Here is a 20,067-nt window from a genome sequence, read left to right on the forward strand (position 1 = left end):
GAAACACTGCGTGTCATGTTGTTTTATGACTACCAGTATCTCCGCTTCACCACACTGTCCTATTGTTGATTATTTTTCTATAACAGCATGATATGTTACTGTACGTGTCACCTAACTGCATGTATTGCTGCACATTTCAGCATGTGCTCTAGGTTTGATGATATGTAACAGTCTGTACAACAGGAAATCATTTTTTTTTCCTTTACTCTACACCTACACCTCTGGACAGCATGTGGAGAGCGAGCACTCATAAATTCATATGGAGTCCATATTGATCTGTTCCCAGAAGACTGCATCTATTATATGGCTTTTTCCTTATTAAATCGAGAGCCATATTAGTCGATACGGAACCATCTCGCAGTGCACTGTGGGAGAAGCTATTATACTAATATCGACTGGCTCTATTAGTGCTTCTGGACCTGTATTGTGTGTTCTGCATCCTGTGTATGGCACCAGAATTAGTATTCCTTATTGCCGTGCTGATGGAATGCCTGGTAAGTAATCGGTATTAACTTCTGTTTCATTTTTGGAGTTTCAAACCAAGGGTCAAGCTTCCAAACTTCATAAAAATGCTTATTATAATTTACGCATCTTTAGTATTGCAAAGAATATTTACATTTAAAACCATGTTGATGGTGGCTGTGAATATAGTCAGTCATTTCTTGCTGTAATACGAGTTTCCAATTACATAATTGAGAGAATGAACGGGGGAAAATAATCTCATCTACGTGCTGACGGCTGACACTGTAATGCCACTTTCATTACTGCGCTGCTCTCAATTTACAGCAACCCTCGCTCTAATTAAACTGAACCTCGCTCCTGCGCAAACATCCATGCAGATAATTGATACCGTTCTGTGGCCTCATTTCATGCCACTGTTCCTGCCATCGAATCGAATCAAATCTCCATCTCAGCCACTTCCTCAATAAGCATAATTGGCCCAAAGAGGAAGAGACTTCACGTGGATATAAGTGAAAGCTGTATTATCGACGAGGTGCCAAGGAAAGTGATGAAGTGAAGGAAGTGATGGCATAACATTTTAATGAACCCGAACTAAACTATATAAAGAAAGTAATGAAAGGAGAGACTTGAATGCAATGCCTTTGGGCTGCTGAGGAAACACGGGAGTGGGAAAATCAAAGCATCAGAGCACCACCTTTTTGGGAGACTCAAACAAGATGTCCACAACACCACTGACAGGCAAGCTGTCATGGAGCAGCTGGAGTGATTCTGGGCTTGTTTGGGGTGAGGTTTATAATCACAGGTTTGATTTTTTTACTCAAGAAGTTCTTCCGAACTGTGGATTGATCGCGCAGTTCAATATGTCACTTTTGTAAAATGATAGGCACCAGGTTTTGCACCGATTTTTTGGATGCTTGGCATGACATAATTCAAGGAAACCTGCACACCATGAAGGCTGGCACTAGACGTGAATTTTTCATGATACTCTCAGTATAAGGTAATTACAGCACAGTCTGTGGAAAAGTCTGGATTAATATATATATTGATAAGGCATTCTGTCTTCTCCACTGAACAACAAATAATAACCCTCTCCCCATCATCACAAAACTTGAAACAGGAAGTAACATGATATTACTGAGATAGCTTCCACACTCAATGCAAATATTTCACACTTCACCAAACGTACCAACGTCTTGAGTCCAGAAAAGTGTGAAAATTACTTCACAATATGATAGAAACACAGGGAAGTTTGGGTCACTTTGTGGCCAAATTGTTGAGGAATAGAAGAGAGATATTAAAGCATCAAAACAACTCTACAAGCCTTCTAAGCGACCAAAGTCATTGACAAGGTGGCGCAGAGCTGCTCGAGTGTTGGCAAAACATTTTAACGATCCTTTGGGTTATTTTTGGGCAGAGCAGCAAAATCACTTAATCAACTGCTGCTGCTTCCTCAAGGATAATCAAACCAAACAAGACAAGCTTCCTCACCAACCACGCCGTCAACAATGTGTCACAGAGCAGCTCAAAAGAGGCCATGAAATTCCAATGATCTCTGACTCTGAGATGTGAAGGAAGCGGCGAAAGAAAGAACCACAGGAGAGCTCAGATTGACTTTTGAGTTGAGTGGATAATCAAAGTCTCAGTTCTGCTGCTTCCTCAAGTATAATCGGGCCAAACGCAGCAAGCTTTCTCTCTGATTTAAACGTCCACCATGCCGTCGACAAAGTGCCAAAGAGAAGCTCGGGTGGTGGCACAACAATAACTGAACCTTAAAAGAAAATATACAAAAGGAGTACTGAAAGAAAGAAGTACAGTGTAGATCCGATCATTTTTGGGTTCTGACAAATTGAAGCAGAATGCACAAACAGAAATTCACAGCATCAGTTCTGCTGCTTTCTCAAATCTAATCGAGCCAAACAAGACAAGTTTTCTCGCAGGTTTATAACGCCCACCATGCCATCGACAAGGTGTCACCAAGCAGCCGGAGGGATGCCATGAAATTCTAATGATCCCTGACTGAGAGATATGAAGGAAGAGGAGAACTCAGACTGCTTTTCGAGTTGAAGAGGAACACTGGAGTGGAAAATCAAAGCATCAATTCTTCTACTTCCTCAAGTATAATCGGGCCAAACACCACAACGCTTCCATCAGATTTAAACGCCCACCGTGCCATCTACGAGGTTCTACTGAGCAGCTCAAGCGATTCCACAATATTTTAATGATCTCTGACTGAGAGATGTGACAGAAATGGTGAAGGAAATTTCAGTCTGGGCCAAATTGACCAGGGATACAGGAGTGCGTAATTAAAGCGACACTTCTACTCCTTCCTGAAGCATAATTGGCCCAATCAAGACAAGCTTTATTTCTGTTTTGAACGCCCACCATGCTATCGAAAAGGTGCCATGAAACAGCATGACTGGTGCCAAAACATCTCGGAAATTGATAATATTAAGGGGGAAGCAAAAGAAAGAAGCTCAGACCAGGAGTAAAAAAAAAAAATCAAAGCATCAATTTGACCCAAACAAGACAAGCCTTCTAATGGATTCAAACACCCACAAGGTGCTACAGAGCAGCTCCAGGGATGCTACAGCATTTTAATGAGCTCTGATTGAGAGTTATAAGGGGGTAGGGAAATAAATTTTGGGCCTGGCTAAATTAAAGAGGAATACAGGAGGTTGGAAATCATCAACGGTACTAACTCTACTACTTCCTGAAGTATAATCGGCCTAAACAAGACGCACCATGTAACTGATATGAATACCCACAATGCCATAGACAAGGTGCCAGAGAGAAGCTTGAGTGATGCCAGGACATCTTACTGAACCCTGAAAAGCTCAGCAAAGTAAAGGAGCTTGAGCTAATTTTGGGCCAGGCCAAATTAGCAGAAAATCAATAATCGGCCCAAACATTTAATTTAAGTGTGAATGAATTACACGAATTTATGCGGCAACCATGCCATTGACAGCGGAGTATAATTATCTAAAAAAAGATGCACTCTAACTGATTTGCATACCCACAACGTCATTGACAAGTTGCCACCGAGCATCATTATTGATGCCACGACAACTTAATGAACCCTGACTGAGAGATATGAAGAGCGCGTCAAAATGAGGGAGCTGAGGCAATTTTGGGCTTGGCTAAATTAGCAGAAAATCAAAGCATGAGGTACAAACGGTCCAAACAAGACAAGCCTTCTGAATGACTCTAAACACTCAACACGGAATCAGCAAGGTTCTACTGAGCAGCTTGAGAGACTCTCTAACATTTGAATGATCTCTGAGTACTGAAATCAATTTCGGGCCAAATTTCAAGCTAAATTGAAGAGAAATACGGTGGCGTATAATCAGCCCAAACAACATGTACTCACTGATGTAAATATGCATAATGCCACTGACAAGGTGCCACAGAGCAGCTTGAGTGATGCCACGACATCTTAATGAACCCTGACTGAGCAATATGAAGAGCGCAGCAAAATGAAGGAGCTCGGGCCAATTTCAGGCCGAGCCAAATTAAATAGGAATGCAGCAGAAAATCCAAGACACGCCTTCTAAATAAATCTGAATGCCCACCATGGCATGGACAAGGTTTTACCGAGCAGCACGAGTGATGCTATAACAATTTAATGAACCCTGACTGAGAGATATGAAGAGAGCAACAAAAGAAAGAACCTCGGGCCAATTTCGGGCCGGGCCAAATTAAAGAGGAACGAGCCTTCTAAAAGAATTTAGACGCCCACCATGGCATGGACAAGGTTCTACCGAGCAGCTTGACATTTTAAATGATTACTGAAGGGAGCAGCGAAACAAAGAAGCGCCAGAGAACTCGGGCCACGTTTGTGCCAGGGCCAAATTGAAGAAGAATACAGGAGTGAAAAATGAGAGCAGTTTTCTAAGGTGACAGCAGTTCACTCTGCCTTCTCTGTTCCTTGCCTGTTGGTAAAAGAGGGAATAATGCAAGTGGCAAAGCAGCTTATTTCCTGCTAGCATAGTCTACGACTTAGCAGTCAGACCAATTCAGGGCAGGTCTCAGCAAGGTCACCGAGATGGAGGGATTAGTTCGAGGGGGCCGACATTCCATTACTGCATCCGACAATTGTATCAAAATCTATCAGCGATACTGAGATTTACGGTGGAATATCAAGTGGCCTCTCAGAGCTGAGGCAAGATGGACGCCGTTGACCCTGTTTGATGATTCCTGGAGGGGAACTGAACCGCACAACACAAGCGATTTGCCATGCAGGGTAGGTCGAGGGAAACTCTGTGCAACAGAGGGTAATAGTATTGAACGGGGGAAAGATGTGGCCTTGCACAAATTCATGACATGTCAAATATATCACTTTTCCTTTTCTTAATGGACACCTCATAGATATGCACACATTTCCTTCAAGAGGAATTTATCTTATTCCCATTCCACTGAAAGAAAAAAAACCCCACAAAAACCATCATGAACCAGTTTGTTAGCTAGCAAACTGACTTACTAGCATAACTACTAACAAAACAATTACTAATGTGATTACAGAAATTTTAAATTCAAATTTACAGTGTTGCTATTTCTGAAAATCATAGAAAATTGTGCTATTATATAATGTCTTTAATCTAAAAATAGGTTTGTTAAACATTTGTTTTTTTAATTTAATTAATTAAATTAATTTTTTTAGCCACGGGTAAAGCATCTCCTCACATCCCTCTTCAAATCAAGCCCTAGCTGTACGCTAAACGATGCTAAACATGCCGAGATCCCATCATAGATACGTAATGGGTTTTTTTTGTAAATATTTTGTTTCCCCAGCTCATAGAAACGGCTCTGTCAGATGCAGCTGCTTCTCCACACTCCTCCTCAGATGGATATATCTTGTTTTAGTGACTAATCCTCCTATTCGGTGTCTCAACCATGCTGAGAGTTTTTATTTTTTATTTTTTTGCGTCACACCTGCAGTAGGCAGCTTAGCCCTTTTCTCGGCTTGTTTGTTGAGTTGGACGCCTCACACTGACAACGATAATTACACCACAGGGAGCATCACTCGAGCGTCACGTCTTAACCATCCTGAGAGAATCATCTTCACGCAACGGCAGCGTTAAATCAAATAATTTATTACACGGTCCGAGATCATCGTCACTCCACTGTGTCTTTTAGAGATGCCACGTTTTAATGGAATATAGATTTTACATTTTAACACAGAAACATGAGTTTTAAGTGATTACCTGTCTGAATAAACTTGTAAAAAGTAGCATCGGTAAGGGTGTGTTCAGCATTACGGCTAATATGATCTCAAAAAATGTGTATTTGAGGTTTTTTTTTATGGTGAGAAATTCAGTCTATATGAAAGGCTTCAATTTACGAAGAAGAGAATTGAAGAGAATTTGCTAGACTAGCTAACATACGCTAATATTTTGAATTTCTGACAGAATTTTTATGTCAAAACTCTTTTAAAATAAGCTAACCTGACAGGATTTCAGAGAGAAATTTTAGTCCTGTATGAATGTTCATGCTAACACTAACTAGTCAGATAACATGAGCTAATCTGACAGAATATCTAATATTTTAAAGCTATTTATAATGTTCACTGCAATCGCTTGATACTGCTACCCAGCTAACTACCATAAGCCAAACTGATTTTTCTGAAAGAATTATTAGTCCTGTTTTATATGTTTAATCTTCAATGCTGACACTAACTAAAATAAACTAACCTGACAGGATTTCTGAGATTGTGAGGTTATATTTCTAAAGGTGCTAATGCTAGCTGTCATGAGCTTATCTGACAGGATTTCTGAGAGAAATTTCTCAAAAATGTTTAATCTTCACTGCTAACACTAACTAGTTAGCTTAAAAAAACTAACCTGTCAAGATTTTTGAGATTGTAAGGCTATAATTTTAAGTGTTTAGATTCGTCACTGCTAATTTTCTAGCTAACATGAGCTAACTGAGAAAATTATAAAGCCATATTCCTAAATGTATTGTTATAATCTTCACTGCTGATGTTAGCAATTTAGCTATCATAAGATAATCTGACATGATTTCTGAGATACATTTTAGTCACGTATCTTGAAATATTTAATCTGCACCTCTAACACTAACAAAGAACTAGCTTTCTTTTGAATAGGGTTTTAAAGCCATACTCTTAAATGTACATAATCTCCACTGCTACTATATTCTGCCACTATATTCTTAAATTTTCATAACTGTCAATGCTAATGATGACCAGCTAGTTAAAATGAGCTAACCTGATAGTATTTCTGAGAAAAATTTAAAGCCATACTTTTAAATGTTCATATTCTTTACTGCTAATGCTAGTCAGCTAGCTATCGTGAGCTAACCTGACAGGATTTTTTAGACATATTCGCAAACGTTTGCATGCTGCCGTTTATAAAGTGTCATATAAACTGTAATTTTCTCCATGCTATGAAAAATATCTTGAAAGAATGTTTACTGCTAAACAAAAGTTTGAGCAGAAGTTTTACTGGAAACTCACACGACCTGTTAAACTCAGCCAATCCATAATAAGCGCGTCCGTTTATTTACATCTCGCTTTTGCATTCCTGGAGGGTTTTGCACTTCCACAGAGCCTTATATGAAAATAGAACATTTTGTAATAAATACAGTATGATCAGCTCTCTGCCTTTCTTCTCGCCGCCTCCTCCAGTCCTCTGAAACGGGACTTGGCTCCACTGCTGCGTTTAGCTTCGTATGTTATACAGCTGGCCTTTTGCCAAGGTATTTATATTCCCATCGCACAGAGACGCATGTAGTGATTACTGCTTAGACGCTTCGAATTCTCTGGAACTAATCTCTGTCTTCCTTCATTTTATGGATTTAGTACAAAAGGAACGAGCAGTAAGTTATTCCAAGGTGAAAGGTTGATTATTTTCCTATAACAGCATGCCATGTGGCGCATTATTCCTCTTATACTACAGCAATTTGCCAACGATTACAGTTTTTATTAATCACACACATACTTTTTTATCCATTTATAGTTACATTTAATGTTGTGGAACACCCATGAATCAATGTAGTTTCCATTCTCACGTTTTTACGTTATAGCAGGTTATAAACGAAAGTTTTTCTCTTTCTTGAAGTAAAAACTCACACCTTGTCACAGAGCTTAAATTCCATCCTGAAAACTTACAGCTTTTCTGACACTGGAGACTCCTTCCATAAATGTTAGCTTTAATAGAAAACTTCAGCATATCAACGATTACATACATTTTTCAATCCATTCATGTGAAGCTTCCGCCGTTCGAGTCCTTGTAAATGAGCTATTATGATAGAAATTATTATTTTTATTTATTTATTATAATTTATAGAAAATTAATCAACATCTTCTGACCAATCGGAATCCGGAATTCAACAGCGCTATGGTTTAAACCTTGTTTTTGAGGTTTGTTTGGAAATGGCATTAGATAAAACTAGGGCAAGTTGACGAGGGCACTTTAAAAGCATTATTGTCTGTCTGTCTTTCGTTCTCTCTCTCTCTCTCTCTCTCTCTCTCCTGCTCTCCCTTTCGCCTGTAGGAAAGCAGTTGGATGTCAGAGATGCAGCACTTGTCCAGGTGGCAGAGACACATGGTTTGTAGCGGCTGCCATCAACTCAGTGAGATGCCAGACCAATCCATTTCACACCGACAACAACTGATTGGCCACTCCAAGCCAGTCCTTGGGGCATTCCACCATCTTTAGTGCAGATTGTCTATGTGTGCATGTGTGTATATGTGTGTGTGTCGATGTTTATATGTGTTGCTGTGAGAAAAACAAGAGAGACAGATGAAAAAAAAAACACGTCTGTGTCTATTTGCTCAGCCGTCACACCTCTCGACTATGGAGCTCCTCGTCATCCTGAGCTGAGTCCTCCATCAGCCTCAGGACGCACAGATAAATATTTATTTCGGCGCCGGAGCCTGCGGGGTCCAGGTCAGCGTGCCTCTGTGCTGCAGTTTTGTCAATAATGAAATTCCAAAAGCAAACTCCATTTTTGATTAAGTCCAGGTTCATGCCAGTGTTCAGAGTCCACGGACTGCAATCATATCTGCCGTCTCGAATGCTATGATTAACTGCTATTTTCAGATCGGGGGTTCGGGTGCAGGTTAAAAGAAGTCTTCAAGTGAAGTCGAGAGTGCAATATTGGCCTGCAGAGCGCTTTAAGTCATAATGGATTATACATGACATGCGGGTGATGTGTAATTACGGTGCTGCCAAGCGTGTGATGGTAAATTAATAACACGTGATTGCATGTTTAAAGCATGTACGCGCACTGTGAGTGTTTTAGAGTGTAATGTCAGTCCTAGAAAGTCAGAGACATTTAGGGTCGTATTGCGCACATCTGTATTCAAAAGTAACTAAGCGCTTATTCAGAAATTATTCAAAGTTACACTAACACATACACAAAAATCGACTGTGTGAAGCTGACTTTCAGTATTTCGGACACTCTTCAGCACTTTGAGGTTTCTCAGTAACATGACAAGCTGTGTTTTTTTTTTTAAAAACGTTAACAGGAACTAACATGTTTCTCAGATGTTCCACAACATTAAATGGATAACTTGCTCTTTAATAAATTGAAATTGTAATCATTGGCAAATTGCAGCATTATAAGAGGAATAAAACACTTCAACTTCAGGGTGGTAACAGTAACGCCACTTCATCACACCAGCTTCTATGATTAATCTGTTACACCACACACTGCACACTTGTTCCTCCAAAGCCACGTCTGGAAGCAAAAATAAATCAATTAGCCGGCCGCTGTGTTCGCGTGACACGCAGACGTTTATGAAAACGGAGAGCCTGAATCCAGCAGCGGGGCTAAGCTAATCGCTTCTCTTTGTGTGTTCACCATTTGCATCAGATCTACTTCGTCGTTTTTAATGAATGTGGCACAACAGATGTTTATGAAATGTGAAGCTCGTGTTCAGCGGGGAACGCGGACGCCCGCTTTTGTAATAATGACTAACATTTACGCAAATGTGCTTTTCAGCAAGCTGTCATTATCTGCACAAAAAAGAGGCTGAGATATTTTTGAAAGACTTGGGCTGTTCTGTACATTTTCAGCTTTTATACCAGAAGGAAAACAACATTTTGAATTCAAATGCTCGTAAACTTTTATGACGTCTATCACAACTTCCTGCAAAATGATGCTCCTGGGCCATCTCTCGATAATAACCCATGATGTCATGGTGGTTTTTTTATATGCTTAACTGCCAAGTTCTTGATTAAATACTACACAAAAACACAATCCTAAAGCAAAACCCACCAATCAGAGGTATTCCTGTAACCACGGAAATGTTGTACCTTCGTCATTTTTCTTGTTTTCCATTTTCTCTTTTGACCAAAATGCTGAAATGTTATAAAATGTCAACTTGCATCTAATAACAAATTTAATGGTTTAATAAACCCAGTTGTGTTGTAGAGTTCCTCAGAGAACTTTTCACAAGTTATACAGAGAAGCTTTCACAAGTATTATTTTCTTCTTTTGGTTCATTTGCTGTTTGGTTTGGTTTAATTTCACACTGCACATAATTCAGTGAACCAAAAAGCAAAAAAAGAAAATGTCTGAAGGTCGTTTAGGGTTGAAAACATCCTTGTAAAACCTTTTTGTTTATTGTTCAGGAATATGGTATCACTAAAAGTTAAACAAGCTTTAATACGTCTGTGTAGAAATCACAAGAATCGCCTGAGCACGGAGAACACGGAGCAAGAGCTCAGTAAGTGATTAGAAGATTATATAAATAATTAGTCTCAAATGTTTGGTGTATCACATCCTACACGTACTGGCTCTTTTTGTTTGTTTCATTGGTTCATTTGTTTTGTCAGCTTGTGTCTTACGCAGTTTTACTTCAGCAGTTTCTCAGAAATAAAAACTAAGAAATAAATGCTGCAACCCAAAACACGCGGCATGTCCGATTCACCTCCTGCAGGTGAGTCGATTCGGAGTCGAATCACTTTCTCAGCAGAGCTCACGGACCACACCAGGGTTCCACTCAAACGCACCCTGAGCATGCACTCTTTTACTTCCTGCTTTTAATTTCCTGCTTCCTGGTTTTCCTGATTTCCTACTTCCTGGTTTGTTTCTCATAACCAAGAAGGCGAATGACAGTTTCAATAACAATGTGTGCTGTGTTGTGTGTTGATGTGTATTGATGTGTGTTGTGTGTTGATGTATGCTGATGTGTGTTGTGTTGTGTGCTGTGTTGTGTGTTGATGTGTGTTGATGTGTGTTGATGTGTGTCAATGTGTGATGTGTGTTGTGTGTCGATGTGTGTTGATGTTTGTCGTTGTCTGCTGATTTGTGTTGTTGTTTGTCGATGTGTGTCGATGTGTGTTGTGTGTGGTGTGCTGATGTGTGTTGTGTTGTGTGTTGATGTGTGTCGTTGTGTGCTGATTTGTGTTGTTGTGTGTCGATGTGTGTTGATGTGTGATGTGTGTTGATGTGTTGTGTGTTGATGTGTGTTGATGTGTGTTGTTGTGTATTGTGTTGTTGTGTATTGATGTGTGTTGTGTGCTGATGTGTGTTGATGTGTGTTGGTGTGTGTTGATGTGTGATGTGTGCTGATGTGTGTTGGTGTGTGTTGATGTGTGCTGTGTTGTGTGCTGATGTGTGTTGATGTGTGTTGTGTGCTGATGTGTGTTGATGTGTGTTGTGTTGTTGTGTATTGATGTGTGTCGATGTGTGTTGTGTTGTTGTGTATTGATGTGTGTCGATGTGTGCTGTGTGTTGATGTGTGCTGTGATGTGTGTTGTGTGTTGATGTGTGCTGTGTTGTGTATTGATGTGTGTTGTGTTGTTGTGTATTGATGTGTGTTGATGTGTGATGTGTTGTGTATTGATGTGTGTTGTGTTGTTGTGTATTGATGTGTGTTGATGTGTGCTGTGATGTGTGTTGTGTGTTGATGTGTGCTGTGTTGTGTGTTGATGTGTGTTGTGTGTTGATGTATGCTGATGTGTGTTGTGTTGATGTGTGTTGATGTGTGCTGTGTTGTGTGTCGATGTGTGCTGTGTTGTGTGTTGATGTGTATTGATGTGTGTTGTGTGCTGATGTGTGTTGATGTGTGTTGTGTTGTTGTGTATTGATGTGTGTTGATGTATGCTGATGTATGCAGCATTAACAGAGCCACGTCCTTCATGGAGAAGTGAGTGATTTTGCTTCTCCACCCAGAGCTTCAGCACTGATGAATCAGTTTTGTCAGATTAATATCAACACAGCGCAATGCCAAGCGACACTACGCTCCTATTACATTCAGAAAATCTCTGCATCTGTCACAGAGCTGAGCCTCCTGAGGCGCTGTGACTCTTACAGAGCTGGAGATGGACTGCCACAGTCCGGTTTCACTGCTAGCTCCTGAAAGCAAAAAAAGAGCTTCTTTTCTCACTCGTTGTTTTTCGAGCGTCACATTCGACGTCATATTAATGAAAAATCCGGCGTAGAAGCAGTGGAGATATTGGTGCAAACAATGGACTCAAAGTCCCAGAATGCAATGAAGCTACACGACAATGAGTTGCAGCACAGACTCGGCTCGGCTAGTTCGCGATCTACGAGAACCCCGGTGAGAACCACCTGACCAGAGACATCCTCAGGCGTCCAAAGTGGACAATGCAGATTGTTGACCTGCTCTACATTAAAATGACCACTAAATGACCAAAACAACAATGTAGTGAACATCTGCTAAAGCAGTTGTGACAAAAAGTCACAATGAAGAATACAGTTCTATGCTAAGATGGGATCAATGGTGCGTTTTTGGACCAAGGTGGAAAAATTTTGAACATCAACTTGACAAAAAAGTAAAAAAATCACCTCACGCCCAACAAAACTAGCAACATATCAGCTTTTTAATACGACATTTTAATACTACGCTTCCACCTGCTCAATAATTCACCTTACTATTTCACTGGTGTAACGGATGACGATGTTTACAGTAGTGAACTTGTGAGGGTTAAATGTCAGCATCGCGCTCCTGTTTCTCCACGCTAGCTATCTGCAGCGGTAACTAACCTCAAATAATCCGGCTAATCAATACCTCCTGAATGCAGCAGCAGTTTCCGCTGGGCTTTAGAAAGCGCTACGTAACACAACCTAAGACCTCGCAAACGTTACGCCATTAAAAAGTAAGGCTTTCATACAAATAAGACCGAAAGCTCCCGGGACTAATTTACACACTTTAGTGTGACCACTGCGCTTTATAACGATCCAGAAGAGGCGAGGTTCCAGCGAGTGTCACCGCAGCGTGATGGCTCCTGCAGTCGCCGTGATCTCATTGGTCCCCGATGAAGCCGTAGACCTCTCAGATCACGGATATGTGAAATCATGCTCGTCATAAGCGTCCGGGTTTCTCAGTACAGGGCCGAACATTCCAATTAAACCTCCTACTGATATTGACCGGACTGCGGCCCGGACAGTGTAAATCAATCGCTCCTATTGTTGCTCCACGTTCCAATTATTCTTCCGAGCTGTGCTTTCTGTAAAGTACTAAAAATAGCACCGAGAAGAGTGAGGAAGAATCACATCGTCCAGACCACACACACACACACGGGTTTGTAACTATGAGAATCTGATTTTTTTTTTTTAAAGAATTAAGGGCCTGCTCTATATAAAGTGCTATATAAATTAAGGCTCTTTAGAAGTTCTTCAGTTGCCCTCTAGCGGAATCCGTAGAGCTTCTCGGTGTATTGGATGCTAAGAACCCGTGATTATCCAGTGCACCCTTAAAGAACGCTTGAGGAACCCTTTTTATAAGAATGTATATAAAAAATGATTCTCATTATTTTTTACTTAATACCCAGAACCTGTCAGGAGTTTAACATTTAGAAAAAAAAACTCTTAGGAAAACTGTAATTAATAAAACTAAAATAAATAAATAATTAATTAAATAAAAGCCTACCTTCTCCCATTCACGATCCTTGTTCAGGACGATGACAACCAGTTTGGGATTCTCCTGATAGCCGTCCTCGGTGAAGGACAAATCCCGACCGTCCCACGTCACGTTCATCATGTACCTACCACACACACACACACACACACACACACATGCACACACACACACACGCACAGGGTTATGAGGTTAGTGATATAAAGAAATATCTTTTCTTTCAGTCCTGCTGATATTAATGATGAAAATTATGTATGAAGGTCATTTGCAGCATCGAAAAAAAGGAGGAATTAATGAACCATCGGACACCTAACGACTGACCGAAATCAGATGTCGCATCAAGCAAAGATGAAAAATCTGCCTGGGATATTATTAGCATCACATGATATCTGCATTTGTCACTGACACTCCTTTGCCTTTTCTCCTTCTCTGTGATGGGAATGAGAGAGAGAGAGAGAGAGAGAGAGGGAGACAGAGAGAGATAGCCAGTGTGATAAAGAGAGAAAGAAGAGATGCTTGAGATGACATGCAAAGGATTTTGGGAAAGGAGATAAATGAAGGTGTGAGACATTTTATCACACGTCCCTCACGTCACGTGCTGCCTTCACAAATCTGAGCAGCATCCAATTATTTCAGAATATAAAAAGAAAAAAAACAAATACACAATAAATTAAAAAAAGAATTATATTTAATAGTATGTGTATTACACAGATATTATTGAGCTCTATTTTTGTGCATGAGACCACAGTGGTGTACAGTCTTGGTATCCCGAGAGGCATCTAAATATCTCACAAAATTAAAAGGAAATAATTAGCAAAAAGCAAATAAAAATAATATAAATATATTAAACATAAATATAAATAATATCTAAAATAATAACGTTATATACTACATTCTTGGCTTTGGTAACCTGTGTTGCATCCAAATATTTCACAAAATTAAAAGGAAAGAAATTAAAAAAAAGAATATATAAATAATATAAATATTATAAAATATAAATATAAATATTATTGAGCCTTATTTTTGTGAGCCAAATGCAAAACAAAAAAAAACAAACTAAAAAAAATCCCCTGAAACCACAATGTTTTAGTATAATAAATTTATAAATATTAAAAAAAAAATATATATATATATATATATATATATATATATATATATATATATATATATATATATATATGGACCTTTTTTAAGCCCTATTTTGTGACCCAAGTGCAAAAAAGCAAAAATAAACATAGAAATAAATAAATAAATGAAACATAAAACCACAGCAGCTATAACATGGTGAAATTGTAAAAAGGGGCGGAGTTAGATTGAATATATAATCAAGAGGCGTGCCGCTGTGATATCAATTAGATCAGCTCTCGGCGTTGCGTGTCGTCGGTTTCACACAGTGACGTTTCTGTAACACGATGAGATTTAATGTGAAGCTTTCAGCGATAAAACTAACCAGCTGACTGACAGAAAACAAATATATTTACTGTTGTGTTCCCTTTATTCGAGGGACACAGCGTTTCTATTCCCAGGCGGTTCCAGGATTTTTGTTCCATGAGGGTACAAAGCAAAAAGTAATAAATAATAAATGTTATATGACTCTTGCTTATCAAGTTAAATATCAAAGCAATATCAAGTTAAATAAAGCCAGTAGGCTATAAATAAAAGTGCAACTCAGGAACGCTTATACTTTCATCATTACCATATTATTACAAATTCAAAGGCATTATTTCAGACACAAATGCAGTAGAACTTTTTGTTGAATGTGTTTTAATGTGCACTGCATTTTAAAAGGGATTTCTCTGGTCTTTATACATCAGCAGAGTTTTGAAAGTTAATCTTCTCTCTGCTGACGCTGCGTTCTCGGAGCCTGCTGCAGATTCGCTAATGCGAGACCCGTCCCGGACTGTACCATTCGTAAAAAAATTCACATCCACATGAATGACTCTTTTCCATCGAATCCATTTATTTCTGCATTTGGCCGTCAAACACGAGATTAACTTTGTCGGCTTTTCTTCTATTGAATTCTTTTTAACTAGACATTTCATCGATTCTGTTAATGATATGACGTTCTGTGCGTAACAACGTGACGACTTTCTCATTCTCATTCCAGTTAAGTTGTTTGTTCTATTGTTCTCTAACAGATAAAATAAATCATTCATCTGTAATTAGATAGCTTTAGGTGAAGTCATATGTTTATACTGATGTGGCGTGACGTTAATTGTGAACATCCACTAAGCCGAGTTGCAGGAAATGTGACAGGACTGATCCCGATGAGCAGCTACGTCTTACACATGTGAGCTTCCGAGAAGGAAATCCGAGTTAAAGAGGCGTTTATCCTAGGTGGAGGTCAGAAATTACGAGTTACGACCTTTAGTCGAATGCAGAATTACACTGCGGACAAATTTTACACATTACGCTTGAACCTGAACGAAATTTTTCATCACCTGCTGGTTTTTGAATTGCCTGAGAATGCAGCACAATCAGTACGACAGTGTCTGTTACAAACATCTGTCTCTGGAGTATTTATTGATTTCCAGCTCATATTTATTTGTGACAATATTTTTGTTCAACATTCATTCCTTTATTTTCAATGTTAAATGATTTTATTTTCAATTTATTATTTTATGCATAAATTATTTCAAAACACTTCCAGATTCTTTATGTTTATTACTGTTACTCAGAATTGCATGATTTCTGACTGTTTTACTAAAGTGTACTGTATTAAACATGAATAAATTATATATTAAATATAATTAAATGAATAAAGGAAAAAGTTAAAAGTAAATTAGTTTTTTTTTAAAAAAAAAAGTATGAAACATTATACGTGAAATAAAAAAATCTACTGAATTTATTTTTTTAAACAATTTGGGTCTAAAATATTTACTGCTGCTGGCCAAAACGATAGAAAATATCACTTTGAATCAAAATATTGCAATATTCTTGAAAAATAAAAGAAGTGTGGTTTAGAACTGTTATGATTGAGCTGATTTCAGAGGTAATATATATATATATATATATTTACATTTTTTGAAATTGTGTTCATTGGAGTCTGGGACACAATATTTTATTTAATTTGGGATTTTATGTAGAACGTGATTTGGAGGTAATTTACAGTTTATATTTTCCTAAAAACAGGCTTAAATTTATTATCCCTAAGTGTGGACGTGGTGGGAGATGGATGGAAACCTCTCTGCACAAAGTGATTTTCTGTAATTATGAGCCTTTTATTTTAATGAATAAAGCCGGCAGAGCCGCTCAGTTCCGATGGCACTGCGTTTCTCGCCGATTTACAGCTGCGCGTCTCCTGAACCCGCTTCGCCTTGTTGAATTGATTGGAAGCTTGGTACAGGCGAGAGCGCGAGCCTGCCGCGAAGCTCCAATCACGCTGGATATATATCGCTGAATCCAATTACATCAAACCGCAGGAGAGGGAGCAAAATCGATAATCCCCGCTCGCTTCCTTTACGGGACGTGTTTCCATTCTCAGTAGGTCTTCCGATACTCAGTTTAGACCTGCTTTCACACCCGGCTGTGTCTTATTGTGTGCTCTCGCCGGAGCCCTGGATCACCCGCTTCCCGCCAATTACTGCGCCAACGGAAACTTTCCACATGATGTCTTTATTGGAGCTTTAGGACAGCAGCAGGGGGCTTCGTGTCCTGTCACCTACAGATGTTTGTACAGACCAAAACAAGAGGGAGAAGAAAAGAAATAAAGAAGCGACCGGTCCTCGTGGTCAGGTTTCCAATCAGGGAAAAGCTGCAGTAACGCCAAACCACTGCACATCCCATCCCAAAAACAGATTATACCCCAATCTCACTCTTTCTTCAGTGGATAATCTCACAGTAAGAGCTGCTGGGGTAATCATAAAGACTGTTCTGTGCTCATCCCAGGACTCTCCTGATGCATTCGGAAGTTTGTCGTTTTCTAGCTACAAAGTGGGAAAACCCACAGACGTCTCCATGAAAGTGTGTGGTTTGTTAGCAACAATCTAGCTAACATCAGTGATCATGATGTATGATGTATGTTTATGTTTATGATGTATTTACTTTCTCAAAACAGCGACCTGTACGGTTAATATGCTACATTTATGTCTATACTGATGTCTATGTTGTTTCATGTCTACTGCTATAATCTCATTTAAAGTTATGAAGTGATATTTTATTTACTGTTGACGGTGTGAGCGGCCATGTTGACATGATGTCACATGCTAAACTTGCAGGTTGAGGACGTCTTCCCAACGTTCCGAGCAGGAATTCCAAGTTGCAGGAGTGTTTTCCGAGTTGGACTTTAGAAAATTCTGTGTTACGAGCTTTAGTCGAATGCAACGTGATTCACAATGCGCCGTATTTGAGTTATGCGACTTAAGTGCGGCTCTAATACCAAAATCGTGCACATCGGTATTCAATCCTCAAACATATCTCCTGATTTAAACACTATTCAGAAGTTATGTGAAAGTTACACACATGTAACTTGCCAAAAACGTTTCAGGATTCTGATCTTGAACTTCAGCATATCTCTCTTGGGTGATATCATCTTGTGCAAGCAGCAGTATTAAGTTGTAAATACACACAAAAAATGATGGAATGCCATTCGAAGCCAATATTAAATACGCAAAGATGATACTATTTGTTAATAAATCATATTGTCCTATAAAAGTTTTTTTTTTTTTTTCGTATGGAGGACATCAGAGGAGACACATCTTAATCAGACACATTGCTTACCTCAAAGATCTCAAAGGCTAAATATTTTATGGATAAAATTTGAATTACACTGAATTATTGTGCCATATTGGATGTCTTAATCCGAAACCTAGTATTAAAGCACATCACCATCGCACCTCTGACGCTTCTGTAACTTTATAACAGTTAACAAGTTCACCTGGTTGCTAAGAAGATGTCAGTATTACATTAGTAACCAAAAGTATTGACCAAATAGTGAAGTTCTGATACTGTTTTTGCATTAAAAGAGGATTTGTACATCCATTTTGAGGCCAGTTCTGTCGTAATCTGGCTAGTTCACTGTCACTTCTTTCTTCTGTAGCTGGATCTTTGGCGTTCCTCAGGTCATACCTTTGGGTCCCTTGTGATTTAAACCCACCACTTCACTGATTTCCCATCTCTACAGATTTCACTCTTGAGCAAGAGAACAAATAAATAAATATATTTCATGAACATCATGTCACATTTCCGTGGAGATGAAATCAGCGCTCTGGTAAGCGACATCATCACCTGCGAGTGAACCATCGCCACGTTAACCCACCCGCCAGCGCGATGATGAAATCTACTAACATCAGGAAGCCAGATACTGACTCAACAAACTGACTCAAATTGAAACGTGGGAATAATCCTGTCTTCAGTATATTCATAATATATTTTATTACTTCTGTCTTCTTCTATCTATCTTCTATCTCCAGAATCCTGAAAGGCAAAAAAAACCCACACACTTCAGTGTTACAGCAAAATAAAATCAGCATCTTTTACCGGTTCCTCGTTACTTCCTGCGACAACACTAACCCCTGAACTCTGTCATTCCGTATTTTCCGTCAGCGCTCGTTTCACACATCGGCCAACCACAGAGCGCTAACGCTGTTCCCAGATCAGCTTTCAGAGTGAGAGAAATCCAGCAGATGCAATAAGATGCACTTAGAAAAGTATTCCCGAGTCACAACCAGACATGACCAGGTTTTGGATTTCAGAAAGACATCCAGACATCCTTTCAACCTAAAATACGAGACAATTTTTTAAAATTTTAAATTAGCAAACATACAAACTCAAATGAGGTTAAGACTAAGCACCAGTGACACCACATTGTTAAGACTGTGTTATGTTTTATGTCACATGAGCCGCATGGTGCCAAGACGCCTGGACGTCAGCAACTCCATCCTGATCGCACACGCAGTGTAATCCAGAGACCGCACTGTGGCATATTCCATACTCATACATACAGTATATATACGCATTTTTTTAATGGCTTTTTGAATTTAAATCATTTTTATGACGTGTTTACACGAATTTAATTTGTCTACATGCAGCTATATATTTTAGTAACATTTATTCACTATTTTTTAGGTATATAATCGCTTAATTTCTGTATATCCGTAATTCCAACTATATCTAGTCATGTTCCATCTATTTGATTAAAGTATGTAGATGAAATCACAAATAAATGGTCATGAGTAAAGTTAACTTAATTTAGATTAAATTAGGAAAATAATTATTAATTATTTTTTTTTATTTGAAGACAATTTACATTTGCTTTCTTACTTATAATTTTAAGTAAAATCTACTTGATTTAAATGTTTAAATGTTGCATGAATAAAACAAGAAAATTAAACTTTTGGTCATTTCTTTTAAGTTAATTTTACTTCCATAGTATTTCATGCAAAAAAAGAAAATAAAAATAAATGTTGTTTCTTGTTCCCGATTGAAAAAGCCTGATTTGGCAAATCATTTATCATTATTACTGCTAATAAAGGACTAAAAACATCTTAATCCACTCAAACTAGAAATAAAACCCCGGGTGAACTACTGAAGAAAACTTTACCGAAATGCTTGATATTGCAAAACATTTCATAAAACATTAGTCCTAGGCCTTAAAACTAACACAAAAACAAGAAACTTGAAAACAACCCTTCCATAAGACTCAAAATTAAATCAGTTAAAAGTTCCTCAGACCCTTATGCAAATTGAGTTCTTAAGCCACGCCTCCACCGCAAAAGCAAATGGCCGCGTTCATCCAAGGCGAAAAGGAACGACGTTGA

The 20,067-nt window shown here is 38.8% G+C and overlaps 1 protein-coding gene across 1 annotated transcript in view; it reads right to left on the reverse strand.

Moving 5' to 3' along the window:
- Positions 1-20,067, reverse strand: part of grin2aa (glutamate receptor, ionotropic, N-methyl D-aspartate 2A, a) — a 124,166-nt gene that overhangs the window by 35,196 nt on the left and 68,903 nt on the right. The window contains exon 4 of the mRNA XM_026947015.3: positions 13,322-13,436. Within this exon, the coding sequence (XP_026802816.1) occupies positions 13,322-13,436 (115 nt within the window). The remainder of the gene's footprint in view (positions 1-13,321; positions 13,437-20,067) is intronic.

This window comes from Pangasianodon hypophthalmus, chromosome 13, assembly GCF_027358585.1.
Source record: "Pangasianodon hypophthalmus isolate fPanHyp1 chromosome 13, fPanHyp1.pri, whole genome shotgun sequence".
NCBI lineage: Eukaryota > Metazoa > Chordata > Actinopteri > Siluriformes > Pangasiidae > Pangasianodon > Pangasianodon hypophthalmus.